The 20,490-nt window shown below is 37.9% G+C and overlaps 1 protein-coding gene across 7 annotated transcripts in view; it reads left to right on the plus strand.

Moving 5' to 3' along the window:
• pard3bb (par-3 family cell polarity regulator beta b) overlaps positions 1-20,490 on the plus strand; it is a 343,528-nt gene that overhangs the window by 181,945 nt on the left and 141,093 nt on the right. For 5 of the 7 annotated variants that reach the window (XM_077216357.1, XM_077216355.1, XM_077216356.1 and 2 more), the window contains 3 exons: positions 5,563-5,695; positions 12,771-12,864; positions 13,500-13,588. In XM_077216357.1, coding sequence (XP_077072472.1) covers positions 5,563-5,695; positions 12,771-12,864; positions 13,500-13,588 — 316 coding nt within the window. The remainder of the gene's footprint in view (positions 1-5,562; positions 5,696-12,770; positions 12,865-13,499; positions 13,589-20,490) is intronic. The other 2 variants (XM_077216358.1, XM_077216359.1) reach the window with 1 other exon arrangement.

Consider the following 20,490-nt stretch of genomic DNA (forward strand, 5'->3'; position numbering starts at 1 on the left):
TTACAGACTTTTTTGTGAGTCTTTTCTCCAGAGTCTCTGTGAGCTTCTGGGAATAAACATGCTGATGTGTTCTAGCTTGAATCTGCTGTGTGTCCATGTCTCCTGACCTAACTTAGCTAATTATGGGCACTTTCTTAGAGACATCAAAGACAGGCTTCACTCGCATACTCACAATCCCAGTCCAGGTTTGGCTAATTCTCTGAAAATTCACAAAAAAGCAGGCAAACTGTTCAAGAGGAGGAGGAAAGCAACGGAGATAAAAAACAGATATTGCCTTGTTTGAAAGCTCCTGGAACAGCTTTTGAGTCTTTCTTCTTAAAAAAAAAATGGTACCTAAAAGCTTTTCTTGGATGTGGTAGGTAGAGTTGGGCGATGTATTGAATTTTCACGCTATTTTTGAGACGATTCTGTTGGTAATTTAAATATAAGGGACATGGTGAAAATAGCAGTGATTTTAATGACTTTTTTATTTGGCCATTAAATAGTTTTGTGATCCCTCATTTTAAGAGCTTTAACACAACATTTTAAAAGCATCTCTCATTTAAACCTCAGTTTTTGTAGAGTTAGTGCATTTTCATGTCTGTAAATCAGTTCAATGAAATTATTCAAAATTCTGATTCAAATAAACAAACAGTTGCATGTTAATACTGGTGCATAAAAAATGCAATATATATTACATTTAGTATAAATTGATTTTAAATTGTGGTAATATTTTACTATTACTGTTTTAACTGTATTTTTATCAAGTGTGTGTGTGTGTGTGTGTGTGTGTGTGTGTGTGTGTGTGTGTGTGTGTGTGTGTGTGTGTGTGTGTGTGTGTGTGTGTGTGTGTGTGTGTGTGTGTGTGTGTGTGTGTGTATATATATATATATTTTTTTTTTTTCAGATATTTTAAATCTGAAAAAATACTGGTAATAATGTTTTTATGGAATTGTGCCATGGCACTGTCATCTCTCTTCTCTCTGCAGACTAAACACTATTATACCACAGTCTGATCTAATCAATCCTTCTCATTTTTTCTCTCAGAGAGCCATCTAAACAACCCTGTCATAATCTCATTACAGCGTGGGCATTAATAATGAAAAGTAGCCCAGGGAGAGCCCACATGATCTGTGCCCTAGAGACTGTGCCAGAGGATCGCTGTGATGTTTGCTGGTGCTGCAGGTGGTCGCTCAGACCTGCCAAGCCACTTTTGTCTTTAACAGCATGTTGAACTGTACGCTTTGTGATGCTGATTAAGACGTAAGTGGAGTCTGAGGAGTTTTTGTGGATGGGACCTCGAGCAGAGAGGTGTAGATGAGGCTAACAGACAGAGAGAGCAGTGTCTGAGGATGGTGAACACGCTAAGATAGAGCCTGTGGGAAATGACATACCTTTCATCCCTCTGACCAGTGTCGTCTTGTGTCATTCTCAGCCTGTCTATAAATGAAATACTGGTTGACCTCTCGTCACAAAAAGCTTACAGCAGGACCACAAACACAGACAGAATGTTTCCCAAATTGTGCTGGTTCATTCAGTTCAACACGGTCTATACTATATTGATAACATTTTAATAATTGTTCTAATTCTAGGAGAATATGGAAGTCCACACCACAGTTTTAATAATATCGAGATAGAGGAATGATATTGTTGGAATCACTTTCAGAATTTTTTTTTGCCAGTCAGAATCCACCCGACGTACAAGCGGCAGACGACAAAACTGCAGCACACTTATAGTAAATGGAACGTAAACAGAACCATTGCTGTGTATGCTAATATATTTATTGTTATAGTTATCTTTCTATGTATTGTTCTTGGTGTGTTCTGTGAGTGTGAATCTGAATTGAACTGGCCACACCTAATAGGAAGTTGAATTGGAACGGCAAAGTTAAGAAAAGGTTTGCTCAAAAATGTTAACAAATTATGCTTTTATTATTATTGTTAAATGGAATACAGCCACACATAATTTGGTTACACAGCATCACAAAATGTTCACAAATTTTCAGTTTTATAAGATAGATATTGTCAATTTTATTACATAAAATACAAATTGTAAAATTATTTTAGAAAATTCCCTAGTTCTACATTTACAGTGGTTTTATTCATTTGAAATTTAAATTAAAATTTTGGTTCCTGATTGCTACCTTAATTTAGTTTACAAGGCATTCTCAATTCAGTTCTGAATTCTGTTGCGAACTTCAAGACGTTGTTTGTTCTGCTTTGTTTTTGTTGGTCCAAAATCCCACTCCAAATAGCTGCATGTTAAGCAATAAATATGTTATTTTTGGCTGTGATTGTCACACCACACATTGACAGTTGTCCCAACTAGGTGCATTCTGGCCTTAACTAAATACAACTTGTCCGGATGAGGTAGGAAATAAATGGCTAATCCATACCTCTGAGCTCTTGGTTAACCTGCAGTGTAACAACATTTCCATCCCAGCATCCCTCCATCCACAGCATGAACCTCCTATAACACTCTACACTACACTTTTTACACTCCCTCTTCTCAACCCCAACATTTTCTGTTAATTTTTATTGATTCAGCAGCATTTTCAGAATCTCATCCTCTCAAAATTGCGAGCTCTGTTTCCTCCTTTTTTTAATTCTGATAAATATTATAAGGGAAATGGAAAAGTTGGCTGGGGAATCCTCATTGATCCCCTCCTGTAATCTCATTTAGTCCCCATCACAGTTTCCTCTCCTGGCAGCCTGCGTTCTGTTCCCCACAGGCCACCTCCTCCACAGACCTGCTCTTACTGTCGTTGACATTAAAAGGGCCACGTTATACACTTCTTTACCATTCGATTTTCTCCCAAAGTCCACTTAAGATGTTAGTCAAGCTTTCTTGCACCAAAAACACTACTAATTTAGTTCTACACAACAATTGTCCAGTATCTCTCTACAGTATTACAGCCTTTTGTTTTCCGCAACGGTCTGCGCACTGTCCGTTTGATGTCATTTTTGTCACCGGGAGGGTCCATGTGTAGACCAATTTTTGTGTAATGTTGAGACAGAAAAGTCCACTTGGTGGCTATATATGCACAGTGGTGTATTTTGTCAAAATAAAATAAAAAGAGTTTGTCAAAGAATTTGTCAAAACAACATGCTTTTCCAAGAACAGTAAACAAAGCAGCATATTTGTCATCCATTGTTCAAGCTTCCATTGTTTTTGTTTTGGTTCTTGGTCTAAACTTTGCATGCAATGGTGGATCTGTCTATTTCCCCCTTCTATCTTTCTGAGCGTATGTCCTGTAAGTGATACGACTCAGTGCTGCTATGGAAGTAAAATATTGTCAAATGTTTTTGAAACAAAAAGCCTGTTTTCCGCATATATACTGAACCAGATAATCATCACAAAAAACTTGTGCATGCTCAATTGTTGTAAATTAGTTTTTTATGAATAAATGGCTTGCTCTAACTGTTGCTCGGGCTTCGTCAGCAACACGCGCTTGCACCCCCTACTGGTGAGGTCGACTAACAGCAGATGGAGATTATGCTCGGTAATCTACTGCTTTTCCTGCAGTTCCTGGATGTCAACGTTGAATTTACTGTCGAATTCGACCCACTGAATTTGTGGAAGTGAATTTGCAAAGCGAAATAAAAAATGGACTGAAAACCGCCTGTTGAATATTATAGGTTATATTTTTAATCAGTTTGAATATTTTGGAAGTGAAATATGAAAGGTGAATATAGATTATTGTAATGTTACTAATGAAAATTTGTTTGAAATGTTTTGAATTTAAATATTCACAGCTTAAATATTCAACCTTGCTAAATTTCAGCCCATAAAAATGCAAGCCCTAAAAATACAATGCATTAAAATACAAGCAGGGTTAATGTAATGCATATTTTTTTCAAGTAGTACAATTCAACAGGTTTTTTGTTTCAAAAACATTTGGCATTATTTTACTTCCATATGCTGCATTCTGACGATTGGTAGAATATGAAAAAGCAATTGTGCTGCACTTGTCGAACGCGTGCATCTGCGCTCATCTGCAGTTGAGTGAACTTTGAAAGCTGTGCAGACACGACTGTGCGCGAGAAGGAGTGGAACGTGGAAAATGAAAGATACCCGGGCTTTTACCGTTCAATTTCAACAGACTGTTTTTTGCTACTGTACCTTTTAAGGCTGGAATATAATACACAACTTTTACACAGATTTTTGCCCTGATTTGCAGTGTGGTGCTAGTTTCCAAAAGTCAGAGCCAGTCTGCAGATTTTGGGCAGTCGTCAGTTGACAGATTTCACAGAAAATCACGTAGTGTATGATGGACACGGATTCAGATTTTTTTTGCTTCACAGACTGATTCCATCCAGACATATTTGAACAATTTAATTTGTCATGCATATCATAGCAGCGAAGTGCATGTTTCTGTGCGAGTATGTGTTCAGAATAGAGATGCGCGGTTGGCGGTTATAGCCACGGATTCCGCAGATAATCCGCGAATCGGGCCGATGACGTGACGGAAAAAAATATTTTTATTAAATTCCGGTCGGGTGGCGGGCGGTTTCTAGTCCCGCGGCTGTCATCAGCAGCGCCTTGTATCTGCGGATGGCGGGCAGGTGCGGTTCTGAAAGTTGGTCAAAAACGTTGGTGCGGATGTATGGCGGACGGATGATGAGTTTTGTGATGCGGTTGCGGATGAAATAATAGCCCATCCGCGCATCTCTAGTTCATAACAACTTGAAAGCCTGGTGCGATCCACACTTGTTTAGTGTATGATGCCCAGTTTTTCCTCTGTAGCCATTTTAAAAGTTGGCAAGTGTACAATGCCTTGTGTTTTAAAATCTGTTCAGATTTTGAAAGTCATGTAGTATATACCACCAGCCTTTAGTCTTCTACATATTGCCCGGTCACCTCAGCCATTAAAACATGAATGTTTAAACATAACAGTGCTGAACAGGTGCCCTCTATTCCAGTGAAGACATGACTTCTTGGCCTTCTCCATAATTGCTGTTTTCAGACCTTCCTACCCTCAGGTCCTAAAAAAAAATACCAAATCGTACACACACACACACCTTTATTTACAATATTTTATGCGAACGGTTTGCTTTCCTAATGATCCACAGTTAACCAAATGCCGGCAACATGTGCAGCATCCGAACAGGCCATTAGAAGACCCATCTGATGCGCTGCACCCTGCCTCTCTCCAGCATTCCAAATCTGCCAATCGAATTAACATATTTCATAGTGGCGCTTCAGGCCTGGGGGCAAGATAATGAAATGAATTACCATTCTGTTTTTTTTCTCTCTCTTGGGGAAAGAGACAGAAAATCTGTAACATCTGTGCGAGTGGCTTAAATCCTTCATGCCACTGACATCTAGACTAATCAGATGAATTAAGAGCTCTTCCAGGAGCAGATTCTTGCGCCGTTTTCATCTCTTTGTTCTCTTCCTTCCTCCAAAACCTGAGTCTCGATGTGGTATTTGTTTTGTGATGAATGCCGAAGCCGGCGTAACGATCTGCCTGCTATTTGAAAGTCTTTACCTTTCCCGGCGCTCAGATTTGCCTCTTCTGTTTCCATAATTCACAAGCAAAATCGATACGGTGACACGGCTTCTCTCATTTTCTCTCGCAGGAGTTCCAGGAAGCACGGCGAATTCTCAATCGATCCTTTGATAGCTGCGTGGGACAGGCAGGGCACCTCGGCCAATCAGACGGCAGCGCTCAGCCCCCCATGGTGATGAACAGCATCTATGAGCGATGTGCGGGTGAGTGATGGGCTCGCTGTGTCTTTATCTCTCTGTCGGTCCGTGCGGGAATGAGACTTTCAAGGAGAAGGCCACCCAGATATCTAGTGCTAATATATTTCTGTCGTCTGCAGCGCATTTGCTTGCAGATTGCCTTTTCATCAGCTAGACTGATAAAGTTTGACTTTTCATTTAGACTTAAATGTGGTCAAAACAAATAGTACTTTTGATATCTGAACACAAAATGGCATGTACTGAATGAAAAGCAAAACATGGTCGTGCTAATGTGCGACTTGACAAAAGCATTAAATTGATCAAAAGTTAGAGTAAATATGTGTTTTGTTACAACAGATTTCTATTTAAAACAAATGCTGATTGTCTTTTTTTTTCTTTTCTCTTTTTGCTTTGTATTCATCAAAGAATCCTTAGAAAAAGAACCTATCAAAAATATTAAGCATTACAACTGTTTTCAACATTTTGATTTTTGTGCTGTAAATCAGCATATTAGAATGATTTCTTAAGAATAATGTGACACTAAAGACTGGAGGAATGATGCTGAAACATCACGGGAATAAATTACATTTTAAAATATTCAAATAGAAAACTGTTATTTTAAATTGTAATAATCTTTCACAATATTAGATTTACTGTGTTTTTGATCAAATAAATGTAGCCTTTTTGAGCATGGTGAGCTTCTTTCAAAAACATGGTACCTACCCCAAACTTTTGAACAGTTGTATATTTCTGTAAATTTTGGATAAATATTAGCCAATTATAGATATTTACTTGAACATGATCATTTCTACATTTATATTACCCTTTGCCATCATCTAATGCATTTAATCTTTAAAACATTAATAATTGAATAACAGTTCAGTGTGATCTAGCAAGTCTCCAAATCTATTATTGGCTAATATTGAATAATGAATATCTAATTTTCATACTGTACATTACACTGTAATGTTGTGAATCCTAAATTCATTTGTAGCGTTTAAAATGACTGATTTTAAATTTTAGTGTTTTATTTTTAATATATAAGAAAAATAATATAAATAAATACATTTAGGCAAAATTGTCTAAAATTGTTATACTATTGGTCATTAATCGACTATCAAACATAACATGAAAATAATTATCAGCTTATCAGTGTCTTATCAGCGCAGGCATAATGTTAGTAATAGTATTTAATGTTAGTTTTATTCTTGGATTGATAGTAAGGCCTATATTGAGTCTTTGAGTCTATATAGGGCCTTTTTAAATACCGTTGACTAGGTTTTGTAACAGAGCAATTGTCTGAGTCTGTCCATGTGCCATACTGGAAATATGTTTGTACATGAATATCTGTCACTATCGATACAGTGTGCTTGTCATACATGCGCTATCTTTCTTTGTCTTTCTTTCGCTCTCTTTCATGCCTGGAAAGACTCTTTTATCACAGCTGTATTAAGAACTGGAAGTTTAACTCGTCTGAGAATTGGGGCACATTTGCAATTCTTTTCATGTGAAATGCCTATGTGCATAGCCTGTCGTTTGGACCATCCCTTTAACCGAACATGAAAGAGCAACACTCCTCCTGCAGGATTTCAACACAACTAAAGACAGGCAGATCGAGAGAGAGAGAGAGGGGCTTAAAAGGGAGCTGCCTGCTTTACTCGTCTGCTGCCTTTTCCATAGGAGTGCATTTCGCACACACTGTACTCATTGGGATTCCCAGTGAGCACAATGCTAGGAAATAAAACAAATAGTCCAATATCAGCTGCATCAGTTTCATATCTCCCCCTCCCTGACACCTCACCCTTCTGCCCGTTGTTTATTTCCTTGATAGACCGATGCTCTCACGCTCATAAATATATGCAGTTCAAAAAATATTCCTTTCTGACAGGAAGTGGTTCTAGGTACGGTTGTCTCCTAAGCAAAGAAAATATGACAGCAAGGAAAGCGGAAAAAAAGGAAACCAAGCCCTCGGCTCGTGCTGTGATTGTGTGTTTGTTGGTTTCTCTTGCCCCTGACCTTGAAATCATTAAGTTGATGCGCGCTTTATCTGGGCCATGTTTCCACAGGCGCAACAGTAATGTGGTCCGCTCGCATCATAGCGTAACAAACAATTTAAAATGCATAATGCCCTCATCAAGAGAGTGCAGATAATTTTTTTTATTTTTTTTAGCATGGCATATTCATTTGGGCTGAGGGAAGTAATTTACTGGTAGTTGTTTGAGCTGTAAATGAAAGCTAATGATTTCGTAAATATGTATGTGTATTGTGTTTGCTTTTGAAGTGGTGCTTCTCGAGAGAATCGCTCTAATTATAACCCTGGATAACAGTGGGCCGGGAGCAGAGGAGAGGGCGGAAGTGTGGGATGATATGAATATTACTGTTTCTGAACTCTGTCCATCTCTGGTGTGGGACGAGTTTTTCTCTGCCCTCTAACGCCTTCATGAGAAGATGAACTTTGAGAACTTTAAATTAGGAATATTTTTTGTTTATTTGCTTTATCTCTGCCCTTTTTCGTTATCCTTAGCAAAACGCACTGTGCCGCTACTTGCAGTGATGTATCAGATGGTAATACTATGTATTTTATGCATGGTACCGAATGATTGCCCAATCCATATATACATTCAGAAAAAAAACTGAGAGAAAACAAGAAGTAAGAGGTGGAAAGACAATATGTTGCGTGTCTCATTGGAAGGCATGGGCAGGTTAATGTGTTAGCGCATATGCACAGCTCCAAAAATAACTCAAATAATTGTTTGAAAGGTTCACTTATCTCTAGTTCCTTGCATGCCTTCTGTTGAAAACTTGCTATTTTTGGCGACATCTGTCTTGGATCTCACTCGGCGGCCATCTTGACTACTCCCCTCATCAGTTACAATGCTAGTCCAGTTCCTATCTACTTGAATGGGAAAAGACTGAAATATCTAAATTTTTTGGTAAAATCCCTAACAGCACATGTACATCGTGGAGACATCTTTTCTTTTCTTTTTTTTGTTAAATAGACATTTAGAAAATGTCTTTTAAGATGTTTCTGATTTAGAATGCATGTACAGTAAAACTGCTTTTTAGAGATTCGTATCTGATGTTTGGACACAATTGATGTTTTCCAGGTAAAGCGACCTTTAAAAGTACGTGTGTTATCTGGGATATGTCAAATCCCCAACAAAATTGAGCTTTTTGCTGTAGCTCAAATCATGTAAAAAAACAAAACAAAAAAACAGTATTTTTCATTAGTATTAGGTTCAGCTAGTGCACATGTGTTTTGTAGAGTAATTTAGACTACAGTAATTAGAGAAATTTGATGACTTTGCCAAGGCAATTGTCTTTTAACTAAAAACTATTCTAAAAGATGTGACTTAAATTACCACATCTGCTGTACTGAGAATTTAGATTGTTTAACACAAAATATGTTTATAACAGTAAATGTCTCATGTTCCCATAGTAATACTCATGCAGCAAAGCCTCCTCTGTTTCGCTTACTGTCATTATGAATATTGTACGCAGATGTGAAATATTAAATCTGTCCAGTGTCTGTGGTAATAGATTCATACCCAGCCTTCTCAAAGAGAAACATGGCTTTTATTTCAGTTAATGTTTTACATAAGAAGGTGGTTTGCTTTTGCAGGCTAGAGGTCTGGTAGCCCACACCGTTTAGGATTAATAACCCTGTTTTAGCTGGAAGAGCCATTGATCCATCATCTTCTGAAGGAACAACTTATTTCATTCCGGCTACGCCACACTTTAGCAGATAAATAACCGTGAGTGTGTATGGCTGCAAATGTGTGTTCGTGTGCAATACACATCCATTTTTTCCATTCGCTCCAACATCAGTTAATCTCTCAAGTGTGTGGATGTTCATGTGTGTGTGCAAGCGTGCACGCATGCATCTGTGCTCATGATGTATTACAGCAGTTGTGCAGCACACAAACAGATGAGATATATAATACTAATAAGCAGTCATCCTAGTGCAGTCTGATGAGTAATGATGAAGTTCTGCTGGGTGGGGCGCTCTGATCTATGTGATTGTCAGGACCGATATCCAGCTCCACTTCGCCAAAACACAGACACTCCATCAAGAAGACAGAGAACAACGTGCTATCCATATCCCAGCAACCTACAGGAAGAAGTTAAAAATCGTACATTTGTATGTTATTGAACTTCATTGAATATCTTTTCTCTTTTTATTTTTTTTAAAGTTCACCAAAATGAACAATTGGCATGTTTTTTTTGTTTTGTTTTTCTAAATCGAATTGTTTAAATACTTAATATATGTTTTTTTTTTTTTTCACAGCCAGCATACCATCTGTTAGCTGCCATATGCAGTTGACTGTACTAAAGGAAATTATATAGGAAATGGTTACAAGAGGTCAGTCTATCTCTGGAACTGTTCATGACTGTGTTCACACTGTAGATTGTCTATAAAATGCGTCCGCTAAGTGTCTGGGAATCTGAAGCATTTGTTTTGGATTCTACATTGTTTGCTCTCATACAAAGACCTCCAGCCTTTGTTTTGGTTCTGCACTATTTGGCCTAACAGACATTAATAACGTCTTTGTCATGTGGGGCTTTAGATACGGTAGTTGAAAACAACATCAACTAGATAATGAGAATTCTGGGTAATTCTCATAAACTGTCCTTGAGTTATACACACACACACACTCTCAGAAACAGCTCATTGTGTATTTTTCTGCAGCAGGTGGTTTTAGAGAGACAGGCAACAGTAGTGTGTAGTCTGTTTAGGCAAATGAGACATGAGCCAAGTGCACAATCACTGTATCATCCTGCTAACTGCACTTCCTGTTTCATTCATCTCGTCTACACATTCTGTTGTGCTGTTTGTTTCATCATTTTAAGCTGCTAACACAGTATATATCACACAAACAAATATATAGACTCATTAACAAATCACTATGTTACTCATTTTCAGTTTAGTAGGTTTTCTTAGCATTAAATATATGAATTTACATATAGTAAAAATAGGGTTTAAGCATTTTGCACTTTATTTACAATACCGTTCAAAGTTTAGTGATATTTTTTTTTAAATTACATCAATGAAAAATTGAAAGAAATTAATACTTTTATTCAGCAAGGATACAAGAAATTGAACAAAAGTGACAAAATGAATGTATAATGTTGCAAAAGGTTTATTTTACAAATAAATGCTGTTCTTTTCCATTTTCAGTTTTCTAATGCTGTTCTTTTCTAAGTTTTTATTCAGCAAAGAATCATAACAACCATTAATAATTGCATTTAATTATAATAATATAATTTATTTATGTGATGCAAAACTGAATTATTTTTAAGGATCTTGTGACCCTGAAGACTGGAGTAATAGCTGATGAAAATTCAGCTTTGCACCACAGAAATAAATTATATAATTGAAAGTGTATTAAATTGGAAAAACATTGTTTTGAATTATAATAATATTTCACAATATTACTGTTTTTTTCTGCATTTTTCATCAAATAAATGCAGGCTTGATAAACATAAGAGACTTTCAAAAACAGTTAAAAAAAAACAAAAAAAACTTTTGACTGTATACAGTGCATCCGGAAAGTATTCACAGCGCTTCACTTTTTCCACATTTTATGTTACAGCCTTATTCCAAAATGGATTAAATTCATTATTTACTCAAAATTCTACAAACAATTCCCCATAATGACAACGTGAAAGAAGTTTGTTTGAAATCTGTGCAAATTTATTAAAAATAAAAAACGAAAAAAATCACATGTACATAAGAATTCACAGCCTTTGCTCAATACTTTGTTGAAGCACCTTTGGCTTCAATTACAGCCTCAAGTCTTTTTGAGTATGATGCTACAAGCTTGGCACACCTATTTTGGGACAGTTTCTCCTTGCCGAACCGCTCAAGCTCCATCAGGTTGGATGGGTGCACAGCCATTTTCAGATCTCTCCAGAGATGTTTAATCGGGTTCAAGTCTGGGCTCTGGCTGGGCCACTCAAGGACATTCACAGAGTTGTCCCTCCTTTGTTATCTTGGCTTTGTGCTTAGGGTCGTTGTCCTGTTTGAAGATGAACCATCGCCCCAGTCTGAGGTCCAGCGCTCTCTGGAGCAGGTTTACATCAAGGATATTCCTGTACATTGCTGCATTCGTCTTCCCCTCGATCCTGACTATTCTCCCAGTTCCTGCCGCTGAACAACATCCCCGCAGCATGCTCCACTGTAGAGATGGTATTGGCGAGGTAATGAGTGGTGCCTTGTTTCCTTCAGATATGACGCTTGCCATTCAGGCCGAAGAGTTCAATCTTTGTTTCTTATGCTCTGAGAGTCCTTCGGGTGCTTTTTGGCAAATTCCAGACGGGCTGTCATGTGCCTTTTACTAAGGAGTGGCTTCCATCTGGCCACTACCATACAGGCCTGATTCTGCAGAGATGGTTGTTCTTCTGGAAGGTTTTCCTCTCTCCACAGAGAAACGCTGGAGCTCTATCAAAGTGGCCATCGGATTCTTGGTCACCTCCCTAATGCCCTTCTCCCCCCGATCGCTCAGTTTGGCCTGACGGCCAGCTCTTGGAAGAGTCCTGGACTCACTTGGAAGAGTCCTGGACTCACCTGGAAAAGAGAAGTCTGTGAATACTTTCCGGATGCACCGTATATTATACTCTAAAATGAACCATTGTAGAATAAATCTCAAACAAAATGACTTTTTCATATAAATAAACTAATAAATAACAGTAATAGTAAAATTAAACAAGACTAAGGATAAAGATGAAAAATAGGAATAAATATGCCAATAATTGTAATTATATAAATATGTTTAGTTATAGAGCCACAGTCTCTGTCTGTCAGGCGCACACACATTCTTACAAGCTTAACCAAGCTTAGAGAAAAATCAAGTCAATCCGAAGCCCCAGTCCCATTATCATGGGATTGTAAGCTCATTAAAGGTGAGTGGAGATTGCAGTGTGTTGGAGCTGATAATGGTCTCCATCTCTGTCGGTCTGTGTCAGCGCTGGAGCCAGACTGTCACCTCTCTCCATCGCTGGCCTGACCCCAGCAGACCCCTCTTAAATGAGCCTGCATAATATTTCCACAGAGCTCTAATGATTGCTTTTCTCTCTCTGTGGTTTGCTCATTCTCTCACAGTTTCAAATGGGGGATACAGTCACATGGAAGAGGGGGGTGATGAAGGCTTCACCACTAATCCTCATAGACAGGACAGCCTGAAGCTCCAGCAGAGGTAACATGGATTTGCCTTGGACCAAATTTGACAAACACGTCTCTTTTTCCTTGTAGGGATTCTCGATTAGTCGATTCATTTTGACACCACTTGGTCACGTGGCTTGAGTTTTTGTCAATACCTGGTAAAAGCAGGAGGATACTTCCTCTGTCAACAAACTGTATCCCAGTATCGCTATGTAAACATTAGCTTTGAATTATACGCCAAACAAGTTCATTTTTAGTGTTCACAATCCATAATTCTTTAAAACCATCCTGAAACTAATCAAGTGTCAACTTTATAAGTGAGTGAGGCATGACTATTTTTTAAAAGTTTATGACAGTGCAAGAATAATAAATGGAATGGTGAATGATTTACATACGGTAAACACTGACCAACTACCTACTTTTCTGTCTAACTAGTAAAAATTAGTAGTCGCGCAATCCCCATTCGTTGTTATAAGCAGTGACTCAATACTGTTGAACAGAGATACTGAAGAAATGCATTGTGTGTGTGTGTGTGCGTGTGTGTGCGCGTGTGTGTGTGTGTGTGTGTGTGTGTGTGTGTGTGTGTGTGTGTGTGTGTGTGTGTGTGTGTGTGTGTGTGTGTGTGTGTGTGTGTGTGTGTGTGTGTGTGTGTGTGTGTGTGTTTTCTAGTCTGAGTTCAGGTCTTCATTCAGCTGACACCTCTTTGACTGACGGAGTTCAGCAGAATCATGTGAAGTCTTCTAAGAGCATGGATCTGGGTAAGACATTCAAGTTATTGTGCAATTTCATCATACATTTTTTCTGTCTGCGTTCTCTCCATCATTTCCTACCATTTCTATACTGCCCTATCAATATAAATGACAAAAAGTACAACATTTTTGAAAAACTCTGAATACACTCACCAAAAAACTCTTAAACATAAATCTTAAAATTAAGGTAACCAATATGTTAACAAATAAGTTAACACGTGTATTAAGTATACAGTGTACACTAACATTACAAATTTAGAGGTCAATAATTTATTTTTGAAAGAAATTAAAACTTTTATTCAGCAAGGCTCAGCTTTGTCATCACAGGAATAAAATACATTTTAAAATGTATTCAAATAGAAAATAGTTATTGTTATATTTCACAAAACTACTATTTTTACTTTTTTTAAAATTTATTTATTAAATAAATGCAGTTCTGTTTTTGCTGATAATTAATTGTTCAACTTAAACCTGTTTCTTATAAAGGTACCAGCCCAAGCGGAATTTAATTTACTCTAAAGCTAATCTCGACTTCCATTGACGCTTGACGAGTGCAAATTTTGGACGCCGTGTGATAATGAGTGTGTTTTATCTGTGGTGTGTGTCTGATGTCTTACGGTCCATTCAAACCAAGAACGTGAACTATAAAGATAACTTTATTAGCATCCACACCAGCAGACAATACAGTTCTGTTTATTCTATGCAGTGTTGCCAAGTCCTCAGTTTGTTTGCGAAATTGTGCTACTTTTACACTGTTGCCGTGGGTTGTTTCTTTAGTCCATGGGTTGAAGCGATTGGGATATTTTTGGCAGGAATTGTGCTACTTTATAATTTCAAAATACATCACGGATGGTTTGGGCCTTGATGGGACTGGTTTTGTCATGCAAACCTGGCAAGCCTGATTCTAAGCACGCACTGCAGATTTGTCATCTGCCACTTTGAAAGCTTGAGCTCTTAAAGCTGGATGGATTCTGATTGGCTGTCAGTGTTTTTATGGTTCATCGTTCTGAAAGTGTTTCCAACAATATCGTTTCATTGTGCCGTTATAGTTGTGGTGTGGACTCTCTACCTATAAAATAATTGCAAAGATGTTTAGAACTATATATTTATTGTTATCATTATAGTTATCCTTGGTGTGAACGGAGCTTTACTCTGAGTGGGCCGCCTTCTGGTGCTCTCCGTTGGGCCTCCAGTTCCTCTTAGACCGGAGCTGCTCCCTCTCTGCACGCCTGAATAAATTACATTTTAAAACATATTAAAATAGATAGCAGTAATTTTAAATCTTAACAATATTTCACAATATTACTGTTTTTTACAGATTTTTTTTATCAAATAAACGGAGCCTTGGAGAGCACAAGAGACGCCTTTGAAAAAAATGAAAAGGTCTTACTGACCCCAAACTTTCAAATGGTATATTCTATATTTTTGACACAAATTTAATTCCATAATGTACCTTTGAGTGGATTCCATATATATATAAAACAGTATATATTCAAAATGTATCATATTAAGGGGAGGGGAAACCATCCATGTGCTACCAATCTCTTCAATGTGAAATGTGGACTGACTGGTCTAAGTGCATGCTGGGGGATGAATCAATGTTCCTCCTCACTGTAACACAATTAATCTCTCGTGTTCCAACATTACCTTGAAAATCTAATCAGCGGCGCTCTATATCTGATACATCAGCCACAGCTACAGACCAAATCTGTGTCACATGATGGCTTTAAAAAAACAAAACAATAGTGAAAGTATTGAAGAGCTCAATATGATGAGGGCGGATGGGGGCTGCTCTCAGGTGACCGTGGCAACTGTAGCTATGGTGGACAGCACAATGGCCAGCCTGAGTGAGACCCGCGGTCCAATTCAACTATGAATAAAAAGCCTACTGTAATTTGGTTCCAAGTGCTGGATATGAAATTGGATCGTCTTTGATACGAGCGCTAGGGTATTAATAATACATAACCAATAAAGAGAGCCCCCTTTAGTTCATGAATAATAGAAAGTTTGAATAGTTTTTTTAATTGAAATTTTTTGGTGTACGCTCATATTCACCTGAGCGTAGGCACATTAAAAGGAAAAAAAACCGAGTGAAATATGCCACCGACTTTCACTCTGGATTCCCTTGGAAGCATGAATAGCCTTGAGGATATAAACCTGTAGGCTAGATTTAGGTTTACAGCTGCGGTAATGGCTTTGTTTTGATTACGGTGCATGCGCTGATTTGACTGCTTTAGTGGCGATTTGTTTTCCTGACCGGTTGGCAGGCCAGTAACTTCATTAATGAAGAATGTTGAAAGTACACCAGTGTTCTTTTGTAAGTGTTGATGGGGGTTATAAAGTAAATTGTCCCGGTTTACATCGTCCATTGAAGATTCAATAACTGTTTTGGAGTGGCTAAGCGGTTGGATGATTCTCACAAAACGTACAAGGAACAAATCAATTTAGAAAAAAAGTAATCCTTTGTGTGTGTGTGTGTGTGTGTGTGTGTGTGTGTGTGTGTGTGTGTGTGTGTGTGTGTGTGTGTGTGTGTGTGTGTGTGTGTGTGTGTGTGTGTACATACATTTTTCTATGAAAATTATCAATACAGAAAATTATCATTTTCATTTTTAATAAGAAAACATTTTATTACTCTATTTCCTTAACTGTAATACTAAAATACAGTATGTGTACTAAAGCAATGTGAATGTAATAAGAATCATCATTGATAATTGAACTTCTTTTATTCAAATTTTAGTTTATTTTATTGTAATTGTTTTTTTGGTTTTTTTGGGGGGTTTTTTTTGGAGAATTATGACCCAGACTTTTTGAGAAAACGTGTGTGCATCACACGTGCATTTTTTTATAACTTCTTGGGTGACCAGAACTTTGATTCAAACACCAGTTTGTAAAATTTCCAGATCATGTCCCAACCCTTATTCTTCTCTCTATTCTGCCTACAATAATGTTGGCTAAAAAGATGAGAGACTAGCTTTATGACACCCATGCCTGCAGCATATATTCAGACAGGGGGCTCTGCACCGCTCCACAGAACAGTTTAATGGAGTCCATTGGTATGTGTCTTAGCAAGGGGATTTTAATTTTTTTTTTTTTTTTGCAAAGAGCCGCAGGGGAGAACGATGACAGACTTCTCCCACCTTTCCTCCCTCAGGATGGAGACAGGAAAGAAAAGGAATAATGAGAGCGAGAGAGGAGATTATAGAGGTGCTGAAGGTGCAGATGAGAAGAGAGAGACGTTGTGAGAGAGGAAAGAGGGTCCACTGGATGACTGCCTCTAAGGAATGGAGGATCACTAAAACAGAAATGAGACGGCCGCTTTTGCGAGTCATTTTCTGTACTGGCGTGATGGGTGCGACGGCTTTAAAAATTGAACGCTCACCATGAGAATTGAACAGTGCAGCACATTTCCACACATTAGCTAAGGATGACCCTATTAGCTCGGCTTTTTCCCATAACACACTGAATGAGAAATATTTCACACTCGTAAAATGCTGGATGCAGCAGAATTTCAATTACACTTCATTAGTTTTCCATATTTGGTTCTCGCAAAGTAATGTTTCGATGGCAGCAGTCGACTATGCCAACAATTGATTGGCTTTCATTATCGGGATGGTGTAAGTATGTGTGTTTTGTCTTTTCTCCAATAGACACACAGCAAAAGACTTTCCTCATTCAAAACAACCCTTTTAGCTAGTTCCTATGTGACTTTGTGGAGGAACAATGGATGTAGAGCTATTTGTTATCTCTCTGACCTCATCTCGACACTCATCTGGAACTATAGTATAGGTGTCCATTACGGTGGTCATTGGCCATGGCTGACTTTGTCACCACCACCTTATACAACTAAGCATTTCTAAATAGGGCTGGGTAAAGACATTTATTTAATATTCTGATATTGATTTCTAAAATCCCAAAATCATTTTTTTTTTTATGTATGCTTTGCTTTGGTGGATGTTTGAGCTTTTTTTTTTTAAATTATTTGTATAGTTCCCGCCTTGTAGTAAATCTACATCGAAACAAATTGAATCAATAACTTATGAGTCTGAATCAAATTAGGAACCCACTGCTGATTCCCAAACCTATTACTTAAATCCTTATATATTTGATCATTCAATAGACAAAAACACAAAGAAATAGCTCAGTCTGAATAACTGTTGCAGTGAGTGAACTGTGCAAATTAGGTACTAGCATAACTGCGTTTCTCGCTGAAACCTTATACCAGCCTCTCCAGAGAAAATACTTCATCCCTATGTCCGTGTACAATTGCACTTCAAGATGAACACATCCACTCAGAGTCCTTTATTCCTGGCTTCTTTTGATCAGAAACTGTCCTAAATGCTTGTCTTTCATCTTCGTGTGGAGGTCCAAGGCCAAAGTGTGTTATTCTCCTGAGCTTTTGTTCGCACCAGCAGAGTAGGAATACATTTTGCTCGATCAGTGAGTGTCTTTCCTGAGAACCATTATTCATTGACCTATTTTGTATTGTTTTACCCCTCTCTCTGGAATAATAATTAGATTTGTTAAGCTGGAAAACACTATTATCCTCATTCTGTTTTAGGAATGAGCCGAATAGAAAAAACAGGAAATATTTTTTTTATAAGGGATGGACATTGTACAATGCACTTCAGATGGTACGGTTCTCAATCATAATTCATGCGTTTCACTTGTTTTATACACTTTGGCTAGACAACAGGTAGTCTTTATTTTCACCTTTATACTTTATCATTGGCATTTGCTGCATTTTGTTGATGGCTCAGGTTTCTGTTTCTGCTGTTGTGCTCGGTAGCTCCACCTACTGAAGTCCTATTGGTCTAAAATCACACTTAACATATGTTGTCACACCATTTGTGCTACGGACATGAATGATAGTTCACCCAAAAATTCAAATTATGTCATCATTTACTCACCTTCATGACATTTTTCAAATTATTTTGTTATGTTCCACAGAAGAAAGAGTCATACAGGTGTGGAAAAACATGAAGGTGAGTAAATGAAGAAAGTATTTATTAGAAAAGCTCCGATCAACATTTTTGGGGCCGATCACCGATTACCGATCACCAAAATCATGATCTGCCGATTGCTGATCACAGAATGGCAGGGGAATGGAAATCTTGTATCTATAATCTAGCAGAGTTTGCACCATTTGTAGAAATTAAACTAACTATGAATTAACTGTATTGGGGGAAAAAAACCCAGTAGAAATAGGCTACAGTCAAGATCTTGAAGAACCACCAAGTGTTTATTTAATTGTATTTAGAAAATGAGATAACTTAAGACTACTGTTGGCCATCTTTCCCAAATAAGGCAGAGTAACATAACATTATTCCAAACAAAGAGGGGTCAGGCAGACCAACACACATTAGATCATCTTAATGGGATGGGATCAAGTTACACTTATACTTGGAAATTGTAGCCTCTTAATACACTGACTACATTTAATAGTTGGCAGCAAAATGTAAAACGTGTTACACCAAAAATCAGACTTACTATTGTGACCTGGTTGATGACATATTGGTATAACCAATCCTTTTGACCCTAGTAAGACCAGAATATCAGGATCTTTTGACTTGGGTAAGTTGATTTTTTTATTTTTTTCACTAGGCATTTATTGTAAATGTATCTGAATTCTTGTGAAACAATATCCTTTCCAAACAATATCTCCCTCGGAGAGAGAGAAACATTTCAGTCAAAAATTGTATTTGTGTGAAAACTTACATTTTGTGGGACGTGACACTGGTTTCTCTAAGCTGATTGGCTAAAGCTCCCTGCACATCATTGTAGTCAGGACAAAAGATAAGCCAATTTTTCCACACAATAGCACATTGTTTCAAACCCAGAATCGCTGGTGCCAGCAAACACACACAACATCAAGTTATAGTTGCTGCTGAGTCAATAAGCTTTCACACATTTGAAACAGAAAATTAAGAAATAATTATCCCTCCACCCCTTTTCTGATTGATTTGCCACAATTTGCTTTTGTTCTTCTTAAATGTCTAAATCCTTTCCTTTCACTAAGACCCCAATGCATCCAAATCTCTGAGCCCATCTAGTATGTGAAGTTTGTGTTTGTCTGTTTGTTTTTGTATCTACACAAGCAGTTTTTAAGCTAGCTTTTTTAAGCTTGTGCAATCTGTCATCACATGACGGATCACAGCCCACTGAGAGCTGTATTTGGCCTTCTATCTCTCGTCTGCTGGGAAAAATTGACCTCATGAAAAATGAATAGGATTATTTAAAAGAGATTGCAATGTAATGAAAACCTATTACTGTGTGCTAGGCCTCTGCTAGCTCGTCGACGTTTGCCTCTCTCCCTTCAAATCCTTTTTCTGTGGATTACCCGTGCCTCTGCCGCTATCGCTTGCCTCAATTTAACATCATATCATATTTGTCACAGGGCCCAAACCCCTATAGCCCAGCTCTCAATAATTACAGTAAATCTCTGCCAATTTCCTGCCCCAGTATTTGTATTTGGACGCGTACACAAGTCACTTTTGGGGTAGCAGGTTTGGAACAGAAACTAGTCGGCTAATGTAAACCATACAAGCTCTCCAAAGCCATCATGTCTCTTTCTCTCCCTATTTTAGTGATTTGGATGGATTTTTGGGGTGTTGGAGTTTAATTAGATTTATTTTCAATATAGTGTTAGTTTGAATGTGTTCTGAATGTGTGGAGTTTTATGTTAGCTCTAAAGTTGGCCGCATGCAGCGGCTATGTGAACAGTGCTGATGCTAGATTGACTGCACCGATATCTGTCTTGGCTTTAAATGGGGATTGTGGTTAGAATTTGAGAGCAAAAGTTATTAGTGACAGAACACTCTCTCTCTCTCTCTCTCTCTCTCTCTCTCTCTCTCTCTCTCTCTCTCTCTCTCTCTCTCTCTCTCTCTCTCTCTCTCTCTCTCTCTCTCTCTGAT

This window comes from Siphateles boraxobius, unplaced genomic scaffold (assembly GCF_051911475.1).
Source record: "Siphateles boraxobius isolate OS27281-9 unplaced genomic scaffold, OSU_SipBor_1 7, whole genome shotgun sequence".
NCBI lineage: Eukaryota > Metazoa > Chordata > Actinopteri > Cypriniformes > Leuciscidae > Siphateles > Siphateles boraxobius.